We start from the raw sequence: 22,245 nt of genomic DNA, 5'->3' as shown, positions 1-22,245 counted from the left end.
CGGGAAGTTGGTCAAGAAAGACCAAAAGACAGAGAGCTGGTGGACCCAAAACCCCAGCGTCTGGGGCCTGAGGTGATCCACGCTGCCTCTGAAGGCCGGAGGCCATGTCGGGACCTCGGCGCTTCACTGGGGGCGGGGAGGACAGAAACCGACGACGAGACGAGACAGATGGCGATCCTGAAGATGCTAGAACAGGCGTGAGACGGATCAGGAGAGAGAGGCAGAGGCAGACAGCAGCCCTGAAACTCAGGGTGCACCGCCCGAACCTCAGCTGCCATCTGGAGAGGAAAGGGAGGGGCATGAGAGAGTTCCTCAAAAGTCTCAAAAGTTGACCCAGTTTTAAAACCGAAAGTCACTACATTCAGTTTCTGCAAACCAGGCAGGAAGGGGCTTTAATACAACTTTTCTAAGTTATGGGAAAGTAGATTTTTCCTTTTGATCCCTGGTGGCCATGATTCTGAGGGTTATACTTGCCACAGGACCTCAGAGGTCACAACGATGTTTGTATAGATGAGGATACTGTGTCCCAAGGAGAAAGATGGGTGGTTCATGGTGACACTGCTAAGTGTGGGCACAGCCGGGAGGGCAGCCCAGAAGTCCCGAGTCTTATTCCAGGGTCCCCAGCATCACAGAGGCTTGTTTCCTATGTCTATGGAACTCTCGAGGAACGTATTGTGCTTCACAGCTTTTTTTTTTTTTTTTTAGGTAGAGTATATAGGTAAACTTGGGCTTTCCCAGTGGGTCAGTGGATAAAGAATCTGCCTGCAATGCAGGAGAAGCAGAAGGCACAGGTTTGATCCCTGAGTCAGGAAGATCCCCTGAAAGAGGGCATGGCAACCCACTCCAGTATTCCTGCCTGGAGAGTCCCATGGACAGAGGAGCCTGGTGGGCTACAGTCCACACAGTTGCAAGGAGTCGGACACGACTGAAGCAACTGAGCAGGCATACACACACACTTAAACTTGGAAGCCAAATTGCACTTTCTCACAACAGTCAAATGACAGGGGACACAAACTGAAATAGCACCTTTGGTTAATGAATGTCATTTTCCTCCCCACCTGCCTCCTTGCTTTCTCGTTCCTCTCTTTCTCTCTCTCCTCCTCCACCCCCTCTCCTCTTACTATTCCTGACACATTTCTTAGCACACATTCCTCACGGCTGGTTGTAACAACTGGAAGGCACAGGGAGGCATTCAGGAGAGTGAGCTCAGAGAGAAGAGAGTGGCAGTTTGAGAAGTGGCTTGTTTTGACAAGCGTGCTTATGCATCAGAGTGGGAGAGAGATTGAGGAGGACAGAGAGGCAGCCCAAACTTCCACCTTCTGATGATGACCCCCTGGATCACAGTGCAGTCCTTCTGAGATGCATCCTTCCACAGATGAAGAAGCCGGCGAAGGCAGGGAGTGGCTCAGAAAGCTGATGTCTGGTACATGCGCTTGGTGTGGCTGACTCAGGTCCGAGATGGCAGGACTCATTCCTACCCCACCAGCCTCCAGCTTTCCTGCCAGGGCTGAGCAGATTCCAAGGCTTCCTGTTTGTGATCATTTAAGCATCAGTCCTATCTCTCTCCACGAAGCCCAGGTGAAGCAGGGATGATGTTGGTTTGCAACACCATCAGTCTGTAGGAGGCAACTTGAACTTAGAAACTGAGAGTTGAAACTCCCACCTGGAACCGTGTCTGCTCCTGCAGTCCCGGGTGGGGGGCGAGGGGATTCAGAGGGCAGACAAGAGCAGAGGAGAGGCTGCGCCACCCAGGCCATGTGCTTGGATTTGGCAAACTTAAGAGAATTTAAGGGGCTTCCCAGGTGGCTCAGCGGTAGAGAATCCACCTGTAGTGTAGGAGAGGCAGAAGACAAGCGTTCAGTCCCTGGGTCAGGAAGACCCACTAGAGGAGGAAATGGCAACCCGCTCCAGGATCCTTGCCTGGAGAATTCCGCGGACAAAGGAGCCTGGTGGGTTACAGTCTATGGGGTCGCAGAGAGCCGGACACGACTGAGGGACTGAGCACAGTGCTTCACTAGAGGCTTGATGGTTGTCCAGTGTTTCAGAGGGGCTGCCTGCTGGGGGTTGAGGGGCTGCCTGCTGGGGGTTGAAAGCTGACCCCAATGGATTCTCAGTCCCTTTCAAGTATTAGAGGTTGTGATTCTAAATGGAACAACTGGTCAATAGCGGGTGATTCAGGCTCTGAAATCACCCAGACCGGAAGCGCACAGAGTATTGTGTTTGAAAGGCAGATCTGTGGCAACAGTGTCTGTGAATTTAAAAGTTTAAGGGTTCATACTTTTTTGGCTCAATAATTCAATTGCTTGGCATTTTATCTTATAGAACTACCAAGACACACACACACACACACACTCATTGCAGCATACATTGGAAACAAATTAGCAAGAGAGAAGAGACTGGGGGAAGACCCTCCACCTAGCTCTGGGCTGGAAAAGGTCTCTGGTCTTGTTCGTTTCCATTCCACCGGAGGATCTGTGTGCCTGCACGTACCTGTCCTTGTAGCCAGGTGGGTCCTAAAAATGCCTGGTACCTGATGGAAAATTTGGGCTGCATGGTTGACTAATGTACCACAGTTGGGCTTTAAGGATTTTCTGAGGACCAATACAGAATTTGTTTCTCTTAGGTATCTGTAGGAGATCCCTGGCAGTCCAGCAGTTAGGACTTGGCACTTTTACCATGGAGGCATGGCTTCAAGCCCTGGTTGGAGAACATGCAAGCCACATGGCATGGCAAAAAAAAAAAAAGAGGAGAGTAGGTGTCTGCTGAGGAGGTTACACATTAACTCCGAAATCCTAAAGGCCTGCTTGGTGATGCTCTTTTGGTGCTTGCTAGAGTTTGCAAAAACACTCTTATTTGCCGTCAACACTCTGATGTTGTGTTATTCCACGTTATTCTTGTATCTGTTGGCTCACACAATCTAAGTGGTAGAGCAGCTTACACTGTATCTGGATTGGCTGCGGAATCTTCCCTTGTTATGGTTCCCTTTAAAACTGGCAGGCTTGCGGTCACTTTGTAGGTGGGTTGGTGTATCACGCTCAAAGTGGCCTCCAAATTCTGAAAGTACTTCAGTGTTGTTCTCTTTATTCAAGAGACATTCTTGTTCTCTTTATTCTTTATTCCTGTTCTCTTTATCCCCAGTGTTGTTCTCTTTATTCAAGGTGGTTGTTTAGAGGTGCCACAACTTGTCTTCCACCTGGAAAGGGGCCGCTCCACATGATCCAGACTACTGAACTTTCAGAAACACAACTAAGACGACAAAAGTGAAAATTTTGCTTTTTTCTCACTCCCTCTAGTTTGTACGTTTCTGACTGAAGCATCAAAACTACTTACTACTTCCTGGGAGTTCCCTGGTGGCCTAGGGGTTAGGATTCTGGGCTTTCACTGCAGTGACTCGGGGCCCAGGTTCAATCTTTGGTCGGGGAACTATGTTCCCATAGGCTGTGTGGTGCAGCCAAAAAAAAAAAAAAAGTATTTACTACTCGATATTTATCAGCTCCAGCCAGTATAGTTTTAACAATGTGATATTTTTTCAGAGTGTCCCAACGATCAAGATCTCTGGAAACAACATTATGGCAGACTGTAGGATGTGTGTACGAGTGAGTCACTCAGTCTGTCTGACTCTTCTTGACCCCGTGGACTGTAGCCCGCCAGGCTCCTCTGCCCATGGGATTCCCCAGGCAAGAATACTGGAGTGGGTTGCAATGCCCTTCTCCAGGGGATCTTCCCGACCCAGGGACTGAACCCAGGTCTCCTGCACTGCAGGCAGGTTCTTCACCATGTGAGCCACCAGGGAAGCCCCCAGACTGACATAATTCCAAGGCAGGACTGTGAGGGTATACCGATGGCTTTTCCAGGTAAAAGCAAATTGCTTCCGGTGGTCCTTACAAATTGGTACGGAAAAAAGACTTATTTCGGTCACTAGCTATCTGCCCAGTGCCAGGGGTTCTGTTGATTTGCTCAGGTAAAGATCTGGAATAGCAGCTACGATTGGAGTCATTTATATTACATTTACATTAGTCTGTGAGAGTTGGACTACAAAGAAAGCTAAGCGCCAAAGAATTGATGCTTTTGAACTGTGGTGTTGGAGAAGACTCTTGAGAGTCCCCTGGACTGCAAGGAGATCCAACCAGTCCAACCGAAAGGAAATCAGTCCTGAATATTCATTGCAAGGACAGATGCTGAAGCTCCAATACTTTGGCCACCTGATGCAAAGAACTGACTCATTTGAAAAGACCATGATGCTGGGAAAGATTGAAGGTGGGAGAAGGGGATGACAGAGGATGAAATGGTTGGATGGCATCATCGACTTGATGGACACGAGTTTGGGTAAACTCCGGGAGTTGGTGATGGACAGGGAGGCCTGGCGTACTGCAGTCCAGAGGGTCGCAAAGACACAACTAAGCGACTGAACTCAGCTGAACAAGTCATGCAGAGCGCGGGACCGGGAGCTTCAAAAGGCCCGCCTCTCCCGGGCCCCGCCCACGACCAGGCCCCGCCCCTTCTCTGCCAGCCGCGGGGTGAAAGCCCCGCCTTCCGTGGTCGCAATCATCCAATGGCCTAGATACACGGCTCGGTGAATGCCCAGGCTTTAGGTGTCCGCCTGGCGCCTGACCAGAGTCCTGGGGAACTCGGCTTCTCTTAAGCAGTCTTGTCCCCGAACTGCCCGAGCGACACGCAAGCTCCCCTCACAGTTCCCTCGCAAGGGGCGGACGAGGCCTCTGAGCCCGCTCGCCCCCCGCCCGCGGAGCCCCGGGTCCAGCCCGGACGCGGCGCCCGCCGCGCGGAACTCTGGGAGTGGTAGTCCTCGTCCTGCTGGCTCCCTCGGCCGCCGAGACTCACCGGACTACAACTCCCAGACGCCCGAGGGCGGTTTCGCTCGGCCGGCCGGCGAGGCCGGTGGGCGGGGCCGGGCCGGCGCTCCGCAGCTGTCAGCGACTCCCGGAGCCCGCCGGCTGCCTCGGTGTGCCTCCCTCGACCCCACCGGAGACCCCCAGCATGGTGCGCGCCAGCACCGTAGGGGCGCATCTCCCCGCGTCCGGCTTGGACATCTTCGGGGACCTGAGGAAGATGAACAAGCGCCAGGTGAGGACGGCCCGCGTGGGGGTCGCGCCGCGGAGCCGGGATCCCGGAGGCCCGGGGTTCGAATCCTCACAGAGCCGCGGGCGGGCGCGCTCTCGCCCTGAGGAGGGCGCGGTTAGCGGAGCGGGCGGTGGCCGGGAGGGGAGCGAAGGGGACCCCGAGTGCGCGCTCTCGCCCTGACGGAGGCGCGGTTAGCGGAGCGGGGGGCCGGGAGGGGAGGGAGGGGGAGCCCGGACCTGTGGGCGTCAGGTGTGGTTGAGGAAGCGGGGAGGAGCCCCAGGGGCCGCCCGGTGGGCCCGGGGCCGGGCGTGAGGTAGGCTGCCCGCGGGTGGGAGCGGCAGGCTCGGGGGGAGAGCTTCCGAGAGAGGGGAGCTGCCCCCTGACTCCTCTGCACCCCCAGCGCACCGTCTTCCTGGGGACTCAGCGCCAAATGGGGCGCCTCGTGCAGGAGAGCGCGCGGGTCCTTCTCCGTCACTGGGGACCGAACCCGTGTTCCGGAAGGGCTTCCAGGGGTCCTCCCTAGCTCCTTCTCAGACTCCCTGCTCTGGCAGCGCCTTGAATCTCGGAGACGGCTCGCTGCGGGGTCTTCGGGCACCTGGGCTTCATATCTCACCCCTCCTGAGAGGGCCTCCGAGGAAGACTTCGTGCTTGCCCTCCTCCTCTTAGCCAGCCTCCGTCTCCCTCCCTCTCTCTTTCTTCCAAGTAGAATTTCAGACGAGCGCAGTAGTGTTGCGGGGTTCGGGGACTTGCATCCTGTGAACGGGGTTGAGAAACCTGGTTGTCTCTAGGGGTGGGTGTCAGATGAGTTCCTGGGAGCTTGTGTGATGAAGATGGGTTGCGGCAAGAGATTATCACTAGCTTGAAAAGCCAACAGCTAATGCCCTGAGCGTTGATGCTGTTACAAGAAAATCTTCCAGGAAGCAGTTGTTTTTGAGTCGCTCGGTCGTGTCCGACTGTTTGGTACCCCATGGGCTGCCACCGCCAGGCTCCATGGAACTGCCCCAGCAAGAGTACTACAGTGGGTTGCCAATTTCTTCTCCAGGGAATCTTCCCGACCCAGGGATCGAACCTGCATCTCCTGCACTGGCAGGTGGATTCTTTACCCCTGAGCCACCAGGGAAGCCAGCTCACCTCCCCCCCGCCCCCCAACCCCAAGCAGAGACTTAATTAAAAATCTAAATTTAATTGGGTAGGTCTTTTAAATGTCCTGGAGAAGGAAATGGCAACCCACTCCAGTATTCTTGCCTAGAGAATCCCATGGACAGAGAGGCTTGGTGGGCTACAGTCCACGGGTTGCAAAGAGTCGGACAGGACTGAGCGACCTCACTTTCACTTTCACTTTAAATGTCTCTAAAACTGGTACCAATTATCAACTGCACACTGTCAGTGAAGGTCTTCTGAGGAGTGTGTCAAACCCTAAGTCGGTTTGCCTTTGAAAAGTTCTGTGTGTTCCCACTCTGAGTGATAAGCCCCATTAGTTTGCAATTGCCTACATTTTGCTAGTGTTCTAATTAAAATTCAAAAGCTCAAATCTGATGCCTCCAGGTACTTTTTTTTTTTTAAGTTTTGTCTTTTTTCTTTTTCCCTCCAAAATAGCATCCTATGGCACCTTTTCAGGCATGCTCGCTCCACCAGTTTTGGAAGCGAGACCTCCTTTTTCTGCTGCCCTTGCTTACTGTTAATTAAGGAAAGAGCCACTTGCAAAAACAAGGACTCTTTGTTTCTGCAGTGAGGAAGAGAGGAAGAAAAACAGCCATTGGCATTTCTGCTGCCCTGCCAGTCACAATATCTGGTCTGAAATGTTTGTTTAAAATGCTGAATCGTTGGTTATTTCATCTTTGCTTGCCAAAGACTGAGTGTGGGCTTGCTTCGAAACTCTGCGGGGGGATTACGTGCCGAGCACACAGTCGGTGGGCAAAGATGAGCAAGAAAGGGCGCCAGTGTAATGTCCGGTGTGTATTTCCAATCAGCTTGTCAGCAGTTCCATCGAAATGACTGTTTCTAGACGCCAGGATTTCAATTCTAGGCTTACATAGTAGATCACTTAAAGGTAGGTTGTTAGAAGGGTGATTGTGGTTTTGAAGCTAATTTGATTAGATTAATTAGTTTGTTAGACTTCTATATAATTGACTATCTTTAGCAAATAGATGTCTTGCTCAAAGGAAATTTTTTTTTTTTTTGAGAAATTGGTTTTACTTCCCCTCAATGAATTTTTCAAGCATAGACAGTCATACTGGAAAATACATTCTTAGTACACAGTCTTTATTAGGTAAGTGGCAAGATTGTATAATTTGTTTTGTTAGAGTGGAGCCCAGTGGTTTGAAAACCTGGATAAAATTGGACATCTCTGTAGAAAACCATGACTTGGGCCTTTCCTAATCAGAGCGGCAATTCATAATGAAACAACAGATGTTTATTAAATCTGGTAAGTCAAGCGGAGCAGGTGGCCAAGTTTTTGAATGTGAACTCTAGTGAATAACTTCCGCTTTAGACTGATGTGACTCAAAAAGTTGATTTTACTTTAGAAGCAGTGGTTTAATATCTTATAGCCCAACACTTAATATCCTTTCAGCACTCCAGTTTCCTTTTTTGTTCACTTGGGAATTTAGTTTCATGATTTGCTATTGACACTTTTGCCAAAGAGTTTTAAAAAATGGTGTGTAATTTTGTTTTCCTGTTTTCACTGACTACATCAAAATATCTTAGTTATTTTAATTCACCTTTTGTCCCCACTTTTGTAACCTTGACAGTCACCTCAAAGTACACACTTTCACTTTCCATGGTCAAAAATTGAAATTCTACCTAATCCTGTAGTTTGTGTGAATGCGTTTTAATTCCTAAAGTCACTTTAGGCAAAAAAAGAAGTCCTAAAGCTTTTTTTTTTTTAAACGAGCACCTCTCCGACTTCGGGCGAGGGGATGTTCCGCCGTGGTCCTCACTTCTGGTTTGCCCTGTTTTCTTCAGCTCTACTACCAGGTCTTAAACTTCGCCATGATCGTGTCCTCTGCGCTCATGATCTGGAAAGGCCTGATTGTCCTCACCGGCAGCGAGAGCCCCATCGTGGTGGTGCTGAGGTGGGTCCCGCCGGCCGTCCAGCTGCTGTTGGCGACCCAGGAGCAGCGTGGACAACCCAAACTCAGTGTCTTAGTTGGATAAGCTTTAGAGTGTTCTTTATTGGTACTTGTTTTGAAAAGGTTTCATTTTTTTCTGGCTTTTGTTGAAAACTCTTCATGAATAGGCATTTCATCATGTTGATCTCATGCAATAGGGTAATATGATTTACTTCCATCTTTGAATGTTTTGTGCTTCCCTGGTGGCTCAGAGAGTAAAGAATCTGCCTGCAATGCAGGAGACCCAAATTCGATCTCTGGGTTGGGAAGACCCCTAGAAAGGGGGAATGGCAAACCCACTCCAGTATTCTTGCCTGGAGAATTCCATGGACAGAGGAGCCTGGCCGACTACAGCTCATGGACTTTCCAAGAGTCAGACGTGACTGAGTGACTATCAGCTTCACTTTCAAGTGCTTGAAGATGCTAATATGCCTTAGATAGTTGAGTCTCCCTGAGGTGGGCATGGAGCCCCTTTGCTCTCTAGGGGGAGAGGCAGGCTGTGGCAGTGCTGTGGGCAAGGTCAGAGTCGACCAGGGCAGGAGAAGCAGCAGGCCCCTGGCTCCCTGTCCCTCCTCTGGGCCCTGCAGCCACGTGATGGGGGACAGCCCCGGCCCTGGCTTCACCGGGCCGCCCTCTGTGACATGGGACCCACTTCTAGAGATACAGCATTTCATAAACTTAGGAGCCTGAGGATGGCATAACTCACACACAGAGCTGAGGAGGGGCTCTAACTCACTGGTGTTCACACTGTGCTCCAGGAGTGCCCGAAGGGCCAGGTAGATGAGTTAGGAGAGAGAAGGGAACTAAGCTCATGGGCCCTCTTAGCCTTGCTTCACTTGTGACAGCTCCACTTATACGCATTTTATGTGATTATACTTTACCTGGTAAGATTTCATTTGAAAGAAGGATTTTAAGGCTTTGGGGAAAAAAAAGAAGACATTAAACCTCTCAAATTCAGATGGGCCCTGTCATTCAACAAGTAAGGTAGCTGAGGTCTAGTGAGGCCACGTTGCTTCCATCTCACAGTTATTTCTGCAGAGCCAGAACTCTATCTGAGGTGTTCTGGCTCTTCTTCAATCCACAGACACACTTGCATGCAGAGATTATTGTAAAATTGCAGTGTGTGGGGACTTTTTCTTCTTCTAAAGCATCCTTTATAATTCTAAAGCAGTTTGGTTGGTCAGCATAAGCTGTTGACATCCCAAGGGATGTGTGACCTTGGGGAACTCCCTAGCCCCTTAAAGAAAGCAAGTGTGAGTAGTTATTAGTTGTTTAAATGTAATTTAAACATTTCAAAGAACTGCTGACCTAATGGGGCACGATGGTGACTCTATGCCAAACTGCAGTGCACACTTTCTACTTCTAAGACTTGTTCAGGGAGTTGTATTTTAAACAAACAAAACAACGAGGTCATTGTTATCACAGACTGAGATGGTTCTCTTCCCACTGCGTGTCTTCAGGAATTTTGTTGAAGATGAAGCAGTAGGTTAAGAAATTATCCTGAGCATTTTAACTGTCATTCTTTAAAAGAAAATGAAACCCTGAAGCAATTATGTTGTATTTTCAGAAGATGACAAGATGAATTTCTGTGTTGGGGGGACAAATAACTTTCTATGTTGTCAGGCCATCAGTTCAGTCGCTCAGTCGTGTCTGACTCTCTGCAACCCCATGGACTGCAGCGCGCCAGGCCTCCCCAGCACCAACCCCCGGAGCTTGCTCAAACTCATGTCCATCCAGAGGTCTACGTTGGGGGAAGAAAAAATTTGTTTTTATTTAGATATCTTCTCTTTCTTTTCCTCTTAGTCATTTCTATTTCTAGCTGTTTGTACCTTTTTAATTCACATTTTCTTTTTTTGATTGCTGAATCTATTACCAGACTTAGTGGCGGTGGTTTCACTTAAACCTTTTGGCAAAATAAGCCTCCTGGAGGTTCAGTGGTTAGGACTTCAAGCTTTCATTGCCAAGGGTGCAGGTTCAGTCCCTGATCAGGGAACTAAGATCCCACAGGCCTCATGGCAAGGCAATGACATAAATCTCTCAGTAGTTGCAGGCCAGGCTTGGCTACCTGCCCCTTGGCCACCTTCCTCGGGTGCTGACAAGTGGAAGGTCAGTAGCCCTGGTGGGACGGGAGGACCAGCATCCAGAATGGCTCCTGTTGTGAACCCACGTCTTCCTGTAAAGCTCCCCATCTCTTCATTAGACTGGCTCTTTCTCCCCCTTCCTGTCCTCGACCAACTAACTCATCGTTGGTTGTCAGACCCCTGTATTTAGGTCTTATTTATTTTCTCATGCATTAAAACAAAGCAGAAGCACACGTAAAATGGATTCTGTTTCAATGATTTCAGCTTCCAGTAAATTACATACACACGACAGAATGCAAGAATCACCCTAGAGTATTAACCAGCTTTCAGAGTCTCTAGTTCTGAGTGAAAAATAGTATTTGTATTGATAAATGTAAAACCCTTATAAGGCTAAAAATGGATTTTTACTTCAAGGGGTCCAGCTTATTCTTAGTTCTTTTGGAGATTCCTTAAAAAACTGGAAATAGAACTGCCTTATGACCCAGCAATCCCACTACTGGGCATACACACCGAGGAAACCAGAATTGAAAGAGACACATGTACCCCAGTGTTCATTGCAGCACTGTTTATAATAGCCAGGACATGGAAACAACCTAGATGTCCATCAGCAGATGAATGGATAAGAAAGCTGTGGTATATATATACAATGGAGTATTACACAGCCATTAAAAAGAATACATTTGAATCAGTTCTAATGAGGTGGATGAAACTGGATCCTATTATACAGAGTGAAGTAAGCAGAAAGAAAAACACCAATACAGTATACTAATGCATATATATGGAATGTAGAAAGATGGTAACAATAACCCTGTATGCGAGACAGCAAAAGAGACATGGATGTATAGAACAGTCTTTTGGACTCTGAGGGAGAGGGAGAGGGTGGGATGATTTGGGAGAATGGCATTGAAACATGTATATCATATGTGAAACGAATCGCCAGTCCAGGTTCGATGCAAGATACAGGATGCTCAGGGCTGGTGCACTGGGATGACCCAGAGGGATGGTACGGGGAGGGAGGTGGGAGGGGGGTTCAGGATGGGGACACGTGTATACCCGTGGTGGATTCATGTTGATGTATGGCAAAACCAATACATATTGTAAAGTAATTAGCCTCCAATTAAATAAATTTATATTAAAAAAAACCAAGTCATCGAGGGGCCGCTAGTGCCCTTTTCATGCTCAAATCCAAGAAGAAATTGCTCCCTTTCTCACCGCTGTCACCTTGAGCAGTCAGATGGGAATCTCTGGAGCTTGTTCTATTGCTCATAGATCTGCTTGACGGTTGGTAAAAGTTGACATTCCAAGTAGTATGTTTGTTAATATCCTTTGTGAGCCCAGGACACTTCTGATGTGACTTTGTGTTTCTTTCCAGTGGCAGTATGGAGCCAGCCTTTCACAGGGGTGACCTTCTGTTCCTAACGAATTTCCGGGAAGACCCCATTAGAGCTGGAGAAATAGTTGTTTTCAAAGTCGAAGGACGCGACATACCAATAGTTCACAGAGTAATCAAAGTTCACGAAAAGTAAAGAGCCTTTACTTCTCTTTGATTTTATTTTGTAGACAAGTCTGTGGACAGCTTAATGGTTGATTACAAAGTAGCAAAAACACTGGATTACATTCCTAGTTTTGCCATTTAGTGATTGGGGTGACTGTGGACCTGCGACTTAACTCAGGCGGTGAGATGTGAATGTCAGTACTTTACCCACAGTAACCCCCAGGGCGAGTGTGAGGATGAAATAAACTGATGTTTACTAAAGCACTTGACAGGCTTGCTGTACAAGTAAGGTGGAATGTATTCTTGCATCATATTAGTTATTTGAAGGAGTCTCAAAAGAAAATCAAAGCTCATGGTAACTGAGGATCATTTTGGTGAGAGAATTATCTCCCGAAATGCAGAAAGCTACCTGTTTCTCTTTGTCACTGTGGACCAACTGGCATTTTTAGCAGTGATATTAGCCTTGGATGAATGAAAATTCCTTTCCCCAGCCTGTCCCATGATCTGATTGCTGCATAGCCTGCATTAATTCCACCCCTCCCCCACAAACACCTTTGCTTTTCCCTTAAACGTCAGTGATGACTTAATAGGATACTTCTTGGGGACCAGAAGCAATTGTTTCTAGCTCAAATATATTGTTTCCCCGAGAGAGTACAGTCAAGTGATTAGTGAAATGTTACATTTTATTTATTGGGTTATTCATTTACCTTTATGCATCTTAGTGCAGCCTTTTACTTGCATGCACTATAGAATTAAGATTAGGTGTGTGAATTAGTATATTTTAAATAATGGAGCATTGCTCCGTTACTGTTTGTGTGAGTGTGTGAGTCTATTTCTGATAAGAGATTCTCATTCCATTCAGTATTTCCAGATTTTCCCCAAAGATGTTTGATACTTAAAACATCCACTTCATTTGACTCTAAACGTTCGCATGACCCTGTTTCAGTTTGTGTTAATACACTGGGACTACAACTAGCATTACCTTGTTCGTAGTGGTGATAACTTACAGATGGAGAAATATGCTCTGTCATGATTATGACAGAACTCGCACGTGATTTTAAAACAATATCCAAAGATGAGAAGTTGCTCAAAACTGAGAAGTAATGACCTTTTTCTGTAATTTACATGAATTGTGAGCAACAGCCCAGATTTTTTTCCTCTTAATTTCTTGTATAACCATGGCTGCAAATCAGCTAGCTCCTTTTGGCATGGTTTCAAATCTTTGTAGGCTTTTAGTATTTTATCAAATTATTTAACACGTTTTGTCATTTGTCTTATTGAAAAATAGATCCTCTTAATAGTTCTATAAGGCTGTAATATTGTTTTTCTAGTGTCAGGGCTGTGTAAGCCCCAGTTTACAATGTTTAAAACAATTCCCACCTGTCTCTAACACAGCAGTTTTATGCTGTTTATAATTCCTGTTTGTTTGCAAACTGGATTGTATGCCACTTGGCTCAGTGGTGAAGGAAATAAGGCATTCGCACATCCCACGTTTGGTAAGGAAAAGAAAGTTTGAGAAGAGCTAAGAGAACACTTGTGTTTGAGTTCCCTTATGTTCAGATCAGTGTAATCTAGTACTCAGTTCACATCTAGAGTCAAGAGGAATATAATCCGTGTTATCCTGTTGGTCCATGAGGACAAAGAGTGGGTGGAAATAGACTCTGGAGCCAGTCGTGGCCTTCCTGGCACCCTGTGCTAAGCCATGCGCGGTCAACAGGGGAGCTTCAGTGTTCTTGAATTTAAGGCTACAAAATTGTCATTAGATCTGTGCTTGAGTGGAATGGTTCCAAGTCATGTTTGACTGCTTTTCTCCATGCCCACCCTTGCCTGTAAAGGGGAGGCCAAACTGACATTGCTCTAATGATGCTGCACTGAAAATAATCTTAAAGGACCTTGTTTTGCTTTCCAGAGACAACGGAGACATCAAATTTCTGACTAAAGGAGACAATAATGAAGTTGATGATAGAGGCTTGTACAAAGAAGGCCAGAACTGGCTCGAAAAGAAGGACGTGGTAGGGCGAGCCCGAGGGTGAGTGAGGATTAACTTTTCTTTTAAGTTCCATAGAATATGCAGAAACCAGAAAAATATTTAGAAACAGGGAAGTCCAATGTAGAGGTTAATGGAGTCCTCCATTCCAAGATGATATGTCAGAGAGCTGTAAGCAGGCCTGCTTTATCTTGTGAGGCGTGAACGAAGCTCAGAACTGCCCGAGGACCTGAAGTCTAAAGCTGAATGCCAGTATTCTATCTATATCATGGATTCAACTTTGGAAATAAATCCTCACCTGGAGATTAGTTATTTATAAATTTCAAATAATTAGAAGTAATCCTCTCAGAAATAACTACTGTTTAACACTGTGGTGAATATTCTAGATATTTCTTGTGCCCATATAGATGTGTGTGTGCATACATAATATATAATTTTACATAAAGGAGTTTTATTTTTTTCACCCAGCAGGAAGTTGGAAATAACTTTCTGTGCCAAATCTATACCTATATCCTTTTAAACAGCTGCATGCTGTTCCTCTGAGAATTGTAACTTATCTCACTAGTCCTCTTTTGATGGATATTTAGATTGTTCCCCTGATCTTTCACTACTAAGAAAAGTTCTGTGATCATATTCTTTTTTCATACCCATCTTTGCATCATTGTTCCAGCCATGAGTTCTGCTTCTGATTGACACAGCAGAGCCTCTCCTCTTATTAAATACTCAAAAAGGTGATTCTTCCCCTCTCTCGGTGGCCCTTTTTCTGATTAACCCTTGTTAGAAATGTCCCCTTTCATCGAAACCCTGCCAGCTGTGTGAGGCTGGAGAACACGGGTGACCGTTTTCTAAGGTACAGCTTCACTCATCAGCACACGGTTGGAGGCCTCCTCCAGCCCCTTCTCCCCCTCTGCTCACATTCTAATCGCTTTCATGCTATCGCGTTTCCTCCTGAACATCTGCAGGAAGGTGAAGGGGGCCTGCAGCTGGCCAGCCCTGTGTTTTTAGACACTCTGGTGAGAGACTGTAGAAGTGAGAGGCTGGAGCTGTTGCATTAAGCAGACTGGAGGGTACCAAGGAGGTATTACCTTGTTTATCACCAGTAACATGATGGAGTCTTGGGTCAGACTGATTCTGTATTGACATTGATTTTGTCGGCTGCTGGTAAGTCACTTCAGTCGTGTCCAACTCTGTGCGACCCCATAGACGGTAGCCCACCAGGTTCCTCCATCCCTGGGATTCTCCAGGCAAGAGTACTGGGGTGGGGTGCCATTGCCTTCTCCGGATTTTGTCAGCGATGTCATTCATTGGCTGGTTTCTGCTGGCTTATTATCTTTGGGTTCATAATCATGTTTGGATATAAATTATGCAATCTACATTTGCATTCACTGCCCAACCAGCTTGTTTGTTGCATCTGAAAAGTGCTGTGCAATGAAAATGATGGGGCTTCCCTGGTGGCTCAGATGGTAAAGAAACCGCCTGCAGTGCGGGAGAGCTGGGTCCAATCCCTGGGTTGGGAAGATCCCCTGGAGAAGGGAAAGGCTACCCATTCCAATATTCTGGCCTGGAGAATCCTGGAGGACAGAGGAGCCTGGCGGGCTACAGTCCATGGGGTGGCAGAGTCGGATACGACTGAGCAAATAAGCACGCACGATGAAAATGATGAGGATTCCTTCAGTTAGAAACCACTTATTCTTGTGCTTTCAAAGGTCTCTCTCACAGCAGTTTACATATAGGTTGTCTGAATCTTCAGTTCAGTTCAGTCGCTCAGTCGTGTCCCACTCTTTGCGACCTCATGGACTGCAGCACACCAGGCCTCCCTGTCCGTCACCAACTCCTGGAGTTTGCCCACTTCTCTACTAAGAAAAATTAAGAACTCGCTTTGTGAAAGTTGCTGATTCTGTTGTACCAGGGACTCACCTGTTTTCATGCTGTTACAGTGGAATGCAGCAAGAGAAGACACGTAGCATCTCCTTCTGCTGATTTGCCTTCTTAGAAAATTGTCCTGGCTGTTAGCTCTGCTGCTTTTTACTAATAAAGCCGTTTGAGACAGCGGTGCATGTTGCTGTTATGGCCCCAGTCAGTGGTGTTCCCGAGGAAGGCTTTGCCCTAATGCTGATTCATAGTGTCTTTAAGTATTACTATCATATTACAAACACTGTTTACATTTTTGGCTGTTTGTCCCACAATTTAGGTTTTTACCATATGTCGGTATGGTCACCATAATAATGAATGACTATCCAAAATTTAAGGTAGGAATTTATTTGTACGTCTGTATTTTTTAAAAAAAAGATTGGCGTTTTTACATGTGCAACTGTAGAGATGCAGTCTGTTTAAAATGTTTTGCTGGCTAATTCTTCTGCAGAGTATGTGCTGTTCACTACAAATTAATCATTTAAATTGTAAATTTTAAATTATTGAAAGCAGCTACTTCTACCTTTTATGTTTATATAGTGTTTTCTAAAATGGCACCTATATATTTTTTGCTTTTTATTATGTATATCTTTAAACATAGGAAAAAAGTAGTACGATAAGCCTAGTAATGCTTATTTCCCAACTTCAACAAGAATAGCGTCCATATTTGCTTTTTAGTCTCCTGAAACACAATGGGAAGCCTGTGCGGGAATGAGACTGCGTTGGCTGTGCTTGCTGGGCATGTGGTCCTTGGGCCGTCGGTGTGTTAGGGTCTGCGTTACCATGTGTCTGCGTCTTCCCTGTGCTGGTGGCTCGCTTGGAGACAGAGCGCAGGGAGGAGGCCTGCCTTTGGTTCTGTCCTGGCCCAGCGCTGACCAGACTGGATCTGAACACGCTCGTAGACGGCGCTCATCTGTAGGCCTGTGTTCACGCTTCTCCACTGTGCTTTCTTTACAGTATGCTCTTCTGGCTGTAATGGGTGCATATGTGTTACTGAAACGTGAATCCTGAAGTGAAAGGCAGTTCCTGGGACCAGACTGAAAGAAATTTTGTTGAAGAGAAAAGTTAATATATTTGAAATGTTCCACTTTCTGTATAAAAGGAAACGGTGTGGAGACGTCTTGTCTTGTTCGAATAAATGATTCATCAGTGAATACTGCTTTCTTTTGTGGACTCTGATTTGCGTGTGTTCCACCTCTCTGCCGCTCACGATAAGCGGGCTGAACCGAGCTTGAGGGTCTGCAGCGCTTCAGGAACCCGGCAGGCCGTCTCTGGGCCTGGCTGGCTGGGAGGACAACGCGTAGTCCAAACACAGTACAGTTGTCACATCCAGTTTTAGAAAGACAATTCTGCTTTACTGTAGTGTCCTAATGGGAGAGAAACCCAAAAGGGAGGGGATGCATGTGTGTGTATAGCTGATTCATTTTGTTTACAGTAGAAGCTAACACAACATTGTAAAGCAATTATACTGCAATAAAAATTAATCATTTAAAAAAATTTTTTTAAAATTCTTCACTTACTTTTTCTGGGGAAAACAAACAGGCCCTAAAAAGAAAATAATTTCTTATTTATAGAAGTGTAGTCTGATAAATGAATAAAGCCTATATATCTTTTTGAAAGGAAAGATGTAATCTGCTTTGTTCTTGTGGTTTGGTGTATCTTGAGATAGTTGGATAAATTATTTAATAAGAGTTTGCAACAATGTGTACTCCTCTGATAAACTGCAGAAAGCACAGAAGGGCCGTGTCCCTCTTCCCTTCAGCTTCCCTTTTCCGTTTCCCAGGGTTATAGTTTAGTCCTGCGTATACAATAGTCCTTTGTTAAAATATTGATCAGACCCTAATATCCTGGCCACTGCCTTCGGTCCTGGGGCTGCTCAGTCCCAGCCTGGAAGAAGGTTACAGTCCAGTGGGAAGAACAGGTGATAAACTGACTTCGGGAGGGCCAGCTTCTGTGGGAAGGTAAAGCAGGAGGTGTGGGTAGATGGTGATTTCCACGTGGTCAGGGAAGACCTCCGGGCGGGGGACGGTGAGCAGAGTTTAAAGAAATGCGAGGCACTGAGGCACGGACGTCTTGGGGAAGAGCCGTTCCGCAAGTACAGAGCCCTGGCCCCTGGTAGACGAGGATTCTGATTCGGGAGGTCCAGGGGAAGGGGGCCTGAGACAACGCTCCCAGGGAACACGGGTGTGGCTGGTGCCTGGGCCACACTGCAAAGCGTCGGGACTGGAAAAGACGACGCCAGTGTGGTTTCCAGGTACTCTTCAGTTTTGCCATTTGCTGAACGAGACGATGTTGACATCCTACTCGGTCAGAACTTACAAATCCGCCTCATTCTTTTAGGTTTGTCCAATTCGGATCTAAGGATTTGGAATCCCTACAGGTCACTTATGGAGATGGAAATGGCAACCCACTTCAGTATTCTTGCCTGGACATGGCATGGACAGAGGAGCCTGGCAGGCGGCAGTCCATGGGGTTGCCAGAGTCAGACACGACGGCAATTAACCCCCACCCCCACCGGGTCACTTAAGCACCTGTGGGCTTGCGCTCACCCTCCCTCAGCCTCCGGTGGAGGATGCGAACTGCCCTCAGCACCCTGCGTGTCCCCAGAAGTCGGTAGATGACTCCTTAGCCTGATGCTACCCGAGTATCTATTTGCACTCTGTAAATGTCACCCACGGTCACTGTGTTTTCCCCTTTGGTGTAACCGGTGCCTTGACTGAGCTCTGAGTTGGTGACAACCAGCAGGAGTGGTCTGTCGGGGGGCGGGAGCAGCCTCCCCTTTAGTCTTTTATCTCTGCTAAAATAGTTTATTGTGACAATAATGGGCTCTTCCTGTTGAAATCAGCAAAGTGATAGAAAAAAAAAATTTACAGAATACTTCCTAAAAAAAATTTTCTCTTGTGCCCTTTAATAAACTGTTTAAAGAAAAATAGATGTTTCCCCCCCGAACTAAATTTTAAAATGTTAGGTCAAAACTTTATCATTTTAGCATTTTCCAGAGGTTCTATAGTTGGTTAATACAGGGACTTTCCTGGTGGTCCAGTGGCTAAGACTGCACGCTCCCAGTGCAGGGAGCCAGGGTTCAGTCCCTGGTCAGGGAATTAGATCCCACATGCTGCAAGTAAGACCCAGTGCCGTCAAATAAATATTTTTTAAAATAAAAAGCTTCTTAATGTGGCTAAGCTTTTTGGCAACCCTTTGAACATGGTGATATTCTGAAATAAACCTCGCAAAGACGTCTGAGACGCGAATGTGGCTCAGCCAGTGCTAAATAGCACTGTTGTGGCTCATCAGAAAGCCTGGTCTTGTTTGGCCGTTTTGAGGCTGTGTGTGTTCAGTCGCTCAGTCATGTCTGACTCTTGGCAGCCCCGTGGAATGTAGCCCGCCAGGCTCCTCTGTCCATGGGATTCTCCAGACAAGAGTACTGGAGTCAGTTGTCATTTCCTTCTCCAGGGGATCTTCCTGACCCAGGGATCGAACCTGTGTCTCTTGCGTCTCCTGCACTGGCAGGCGGATTCTTGACCACTAGCGCCACCTAGGAAGCCCCTTAGACGTTATTGGTCTTTATCAAGTAGAGGTGATGGGGCTTCATTCTGGATGGCCTCAGCTGCAGCCCCAGTGTCTAGAATGAGAGCCAGACCCGTACCTGGAGAGACAAACCAGCCCTGCAACACAGCAGTGGTTCACTGGGCAGAACCTCTTGCTGGGAGCTTCCGTGTGCTTCGGGGGCACACATTTCTCAAGTGGTCGGGTAACTGCTTTTACACTCATGACAGCTTGGAAGCCTCAAGGTGAAGGTGTCTGGTGGATACTGGCCAAGCAAGTCATACCTCCTAAGAGGGGAGCGTGTGTCCGTTGCTCAGTCATATCCAACTGTCCCCCACCTCCTCATGGACAGCAGCCCACCAGGCTCCTCTGTCCATGGAATTCTCTAGGCAAGAACACTGGAGTGGGTTGCCATTCCCTTCTCCAGGGGATCTTCCCTATCCACGGATCAAACCTGGGTCTCCTGCATCGCAGCCAGATTCTTTACCAACTGAACTACCAGTTAAGCCCCAAGAGGGGAGAAGACCAAGTATAATAACAGTAGAAAGATTTCAAGACGCCACCCAGTGGAGGGACAGACAGCCCATGTCCCAGTGATACACAGGGACACTAACACAGAAGCTAAATGGTGTTTGGAATACTGTGTTTTAAGCTTGATTTAGGTTTCCGTCAAAAACTGGAAATTTTCTACTATGGAAGTAAGATTCAAGTTTTTAAAAAGGTAAAATGGTAGAACCTCTGATTTCGCAACCCACAGGTCTTGCCTTTTCCCCTTTGACAATGAATGTGTCAGTCCTATGCAGACGCTAGAAACGCACACACACACACACCCCAACAACCAGACTGTGGGCTCTAAACTCTTCTTTAAAAAATTTGGACCTGCCACTGTCTCCAGCAAGCAAGGCTGGGCAGATGAATCTGTCTTGCGAAGTGGAGGAAGTCTGACCATTTTAAGTAAGTCAGGTAGAAGAATCTCTAAATAAAGGGCAGCAAGCCCAGGCAGCTGTGCTGTTGAAAGCTCCCATGGCCAGAGTGGAGGGCTCTAAAAATCCTCTCCCTATTTATCCATCGCTTCCCCGGCCTCTGGCGACAATCGATCTTGGTCCTGTCTCAAAAGTTCTGCATTTTACAGAAAGTGAAATGAGCGAACAAAACAAAAAGAAAGCGCGCTGGGCACCCTCTCTCTGCTGCTCCTCAGTGCTCTTACGTGGAGGGTCTCCCAGGTTTCCTGGAGCCCCAGGTGGTCTTTCTGGGGTCTCCTGCCTTGAGGACATAGCTCATAGGCAAATACGCAAAACCAGTAACTCTCAGGGCCTTATCATCTCTTTTCTCAGGAGTACTTACACTTTAGTGGTGAACTTGTAGAAAAGCTCAAGGCCTTACAACTGGGGTCATTCCAGATCCCCTGATAGCTGAGGTTGAAGAATCAGCGGTTTGAGTTCCCACTTCTGCCTTGGTTACATGGCAGGAATCAGTCTGGGCTGACGCAGGGCCTGGCACAGCTGGGCATGCCCACAAGCCGCTTCCCATGGCCCACTGGAAAACAGATGTATGCAGGATGCTGGCCACCCACCCTATTGTCACGCACGCGCCCATGTGTGTCCAGGTAAGTGGTTTCTGATGGATTCAGTTCAGTTCAGTTCAGATGGATTCATGCTCAGTCGTGACTTTGCGACCCCAAGAATCGCAGCACAGCAGGCCTCCCTGTCCATCACCATCTCCTGGAGTTCACTCAGGCTCATGTCCATCGAGTCGGTGATGCCATCCAGCCATCTCATCCTCTGTTGTCCCCTTCTCCTCCTGCCCCCAATTCCTGTCAGCATCAGAGTTTTTTCCAATGAGTCAACTCTTCACATGAGGTGGCAAAAGTATTGGAGTTTCAGCTTTAGCATCAGTCCTTCCAAAGAACACCCAGGACTGATCTCCTTTAAAATGGACTGGTTGGATCTCCTTGCAGTCCAAGGGACTCTCAACAGTCTTTTCCAACACCACAGTTCAAAAGCATCAATTCTTTGGAGCTCAGCTTTCTTCACAGTCTGACTCTCACATCCATACATGACCACAGGAAAAACCATAGCCTTGACTAGACGGACATTTGTTGGCAAAGTAACATCTCTACTTTTTAATATGCTGTCTAGTTTGGTCATAACTTTCCTTCCAAGGAGTAAACGTCTTTTAATTTCATGGCTGCAGTCACCATCTGCAGTGATTTTGGAGCCCCCAAAATGAAGTCTGACACTGCTTCCACTGTTTCTCCGTCTATTTCCCATGAAGTGATGGGACCGGATGCCATGATCTTTGTTTTCTGAATGTTGAGCTTTAAGCCAGCTTTTTCACTCTCTTCTTTCACTTTCATCAAGAGGCTTTTGAGTTCCTCTTCACTTTCTGCCATAAGGGTGGTGTCATCTGTATATCTGAGGTGATTGATATTTCTCCCCGCAATCTTGATTCCAGCTTGTGTTTCTTCCAGTCCAGTGTTTCTCATGATGTACTCTGCATAGAAGTTAAATAAGCAGAGTGACAATATACAGCCTGGACAGACTCCTTTTCCTATTTGGAACCAGTCTGTTGTTCCATGTCCAGTTCTAACTGTTGCTTCCTGACCTGCATATAGGTTTCTCAAGAGGCAGGTCAGGTGGTCTGGTATTCCCATCTCTTTCAGAATTTTCCACAGTTTGTGGTGATCCACACAGTCAAAGGCTTTGGCATAGTCAATAAAGCAGATGTTTTTCTGGAACTCTCTTGCTTTTTTGATGATCCAGCAGATGTTGGCAATTTGATCTCTGGTTCCTCTGCCTTTTCTAAAACCAGCTTGAACACCTGTAAGTTCATGGTTCACATACAGCTGAAGCCTGGCTTGGGGAATTTTGAGCATTACTTTGCTAGCGTGTGAGATGAGTGCAATTGTGTGGTAGTTTGAGCATTCTTTTGCATTGCCTTTCTTTGGAATTGGAATGAAAACTGACCTTTTTCAGTCCTGTGGCCACTGCTGTGTTTTCCAAATTTGCTGGCATATTGAGTGCAGCACTTTCACAG

General features: G+C 47.1%; 1 protein-coding gene across 1 annotated transcript; it reads left to right on the top strand.

Moving 5' to 3' along the window:
• The first annotated feature begins 4,851 nt into the window (after positions 1–4,851).
• Positions 4,852–16,817, top strand: SEC11C (SEC11 homolog C, signal peptidase complex subunit). Its single transcript, XM_040264289.1, has 6 exons — positions 4,852–5,082; positions 8,044–8,153; positions 11,643–11,792; positions 13,675–13,794; positions 15,944–16,001; positions 16,621–16,817. Exons 1-6 carry the CDS (start codon positions 4,996–4,998, stop codon positions 16,672–16,674), a joined length of 579 nt encoding a protein of 192 aa, XP_040120223.1. The 5' UTR covers positions 4,852–4,995; the 3' UTR covers positions 16,675–16,817.
• The last annotated feature ends 5,428 nt before the right edge of the window (positions 16,818–22,245 follow it).

The sequence above is a fragment of the Oryx dammah genome, unplaced genomic scaffold, assembly GCF_014754425.2.
Source record: "Oryx dammah isolate SB20612 unplaced genomic scaffold, SCBI_Odam_1.1 HiC_scaffold_22, whole genome shotgun sequence".
Classification (NCBI taxonomy): Eukaryota; Metazoa; Chordata; class Mammalia; order Artiodactyla; family Bovidae; genus Oryx; species Oryx dammah.
The sequence above is the reverse complement of the archived record's forward strand: the minus strand, read 5'-3'. Positions and strand labels throughout refer to the sequence as shown.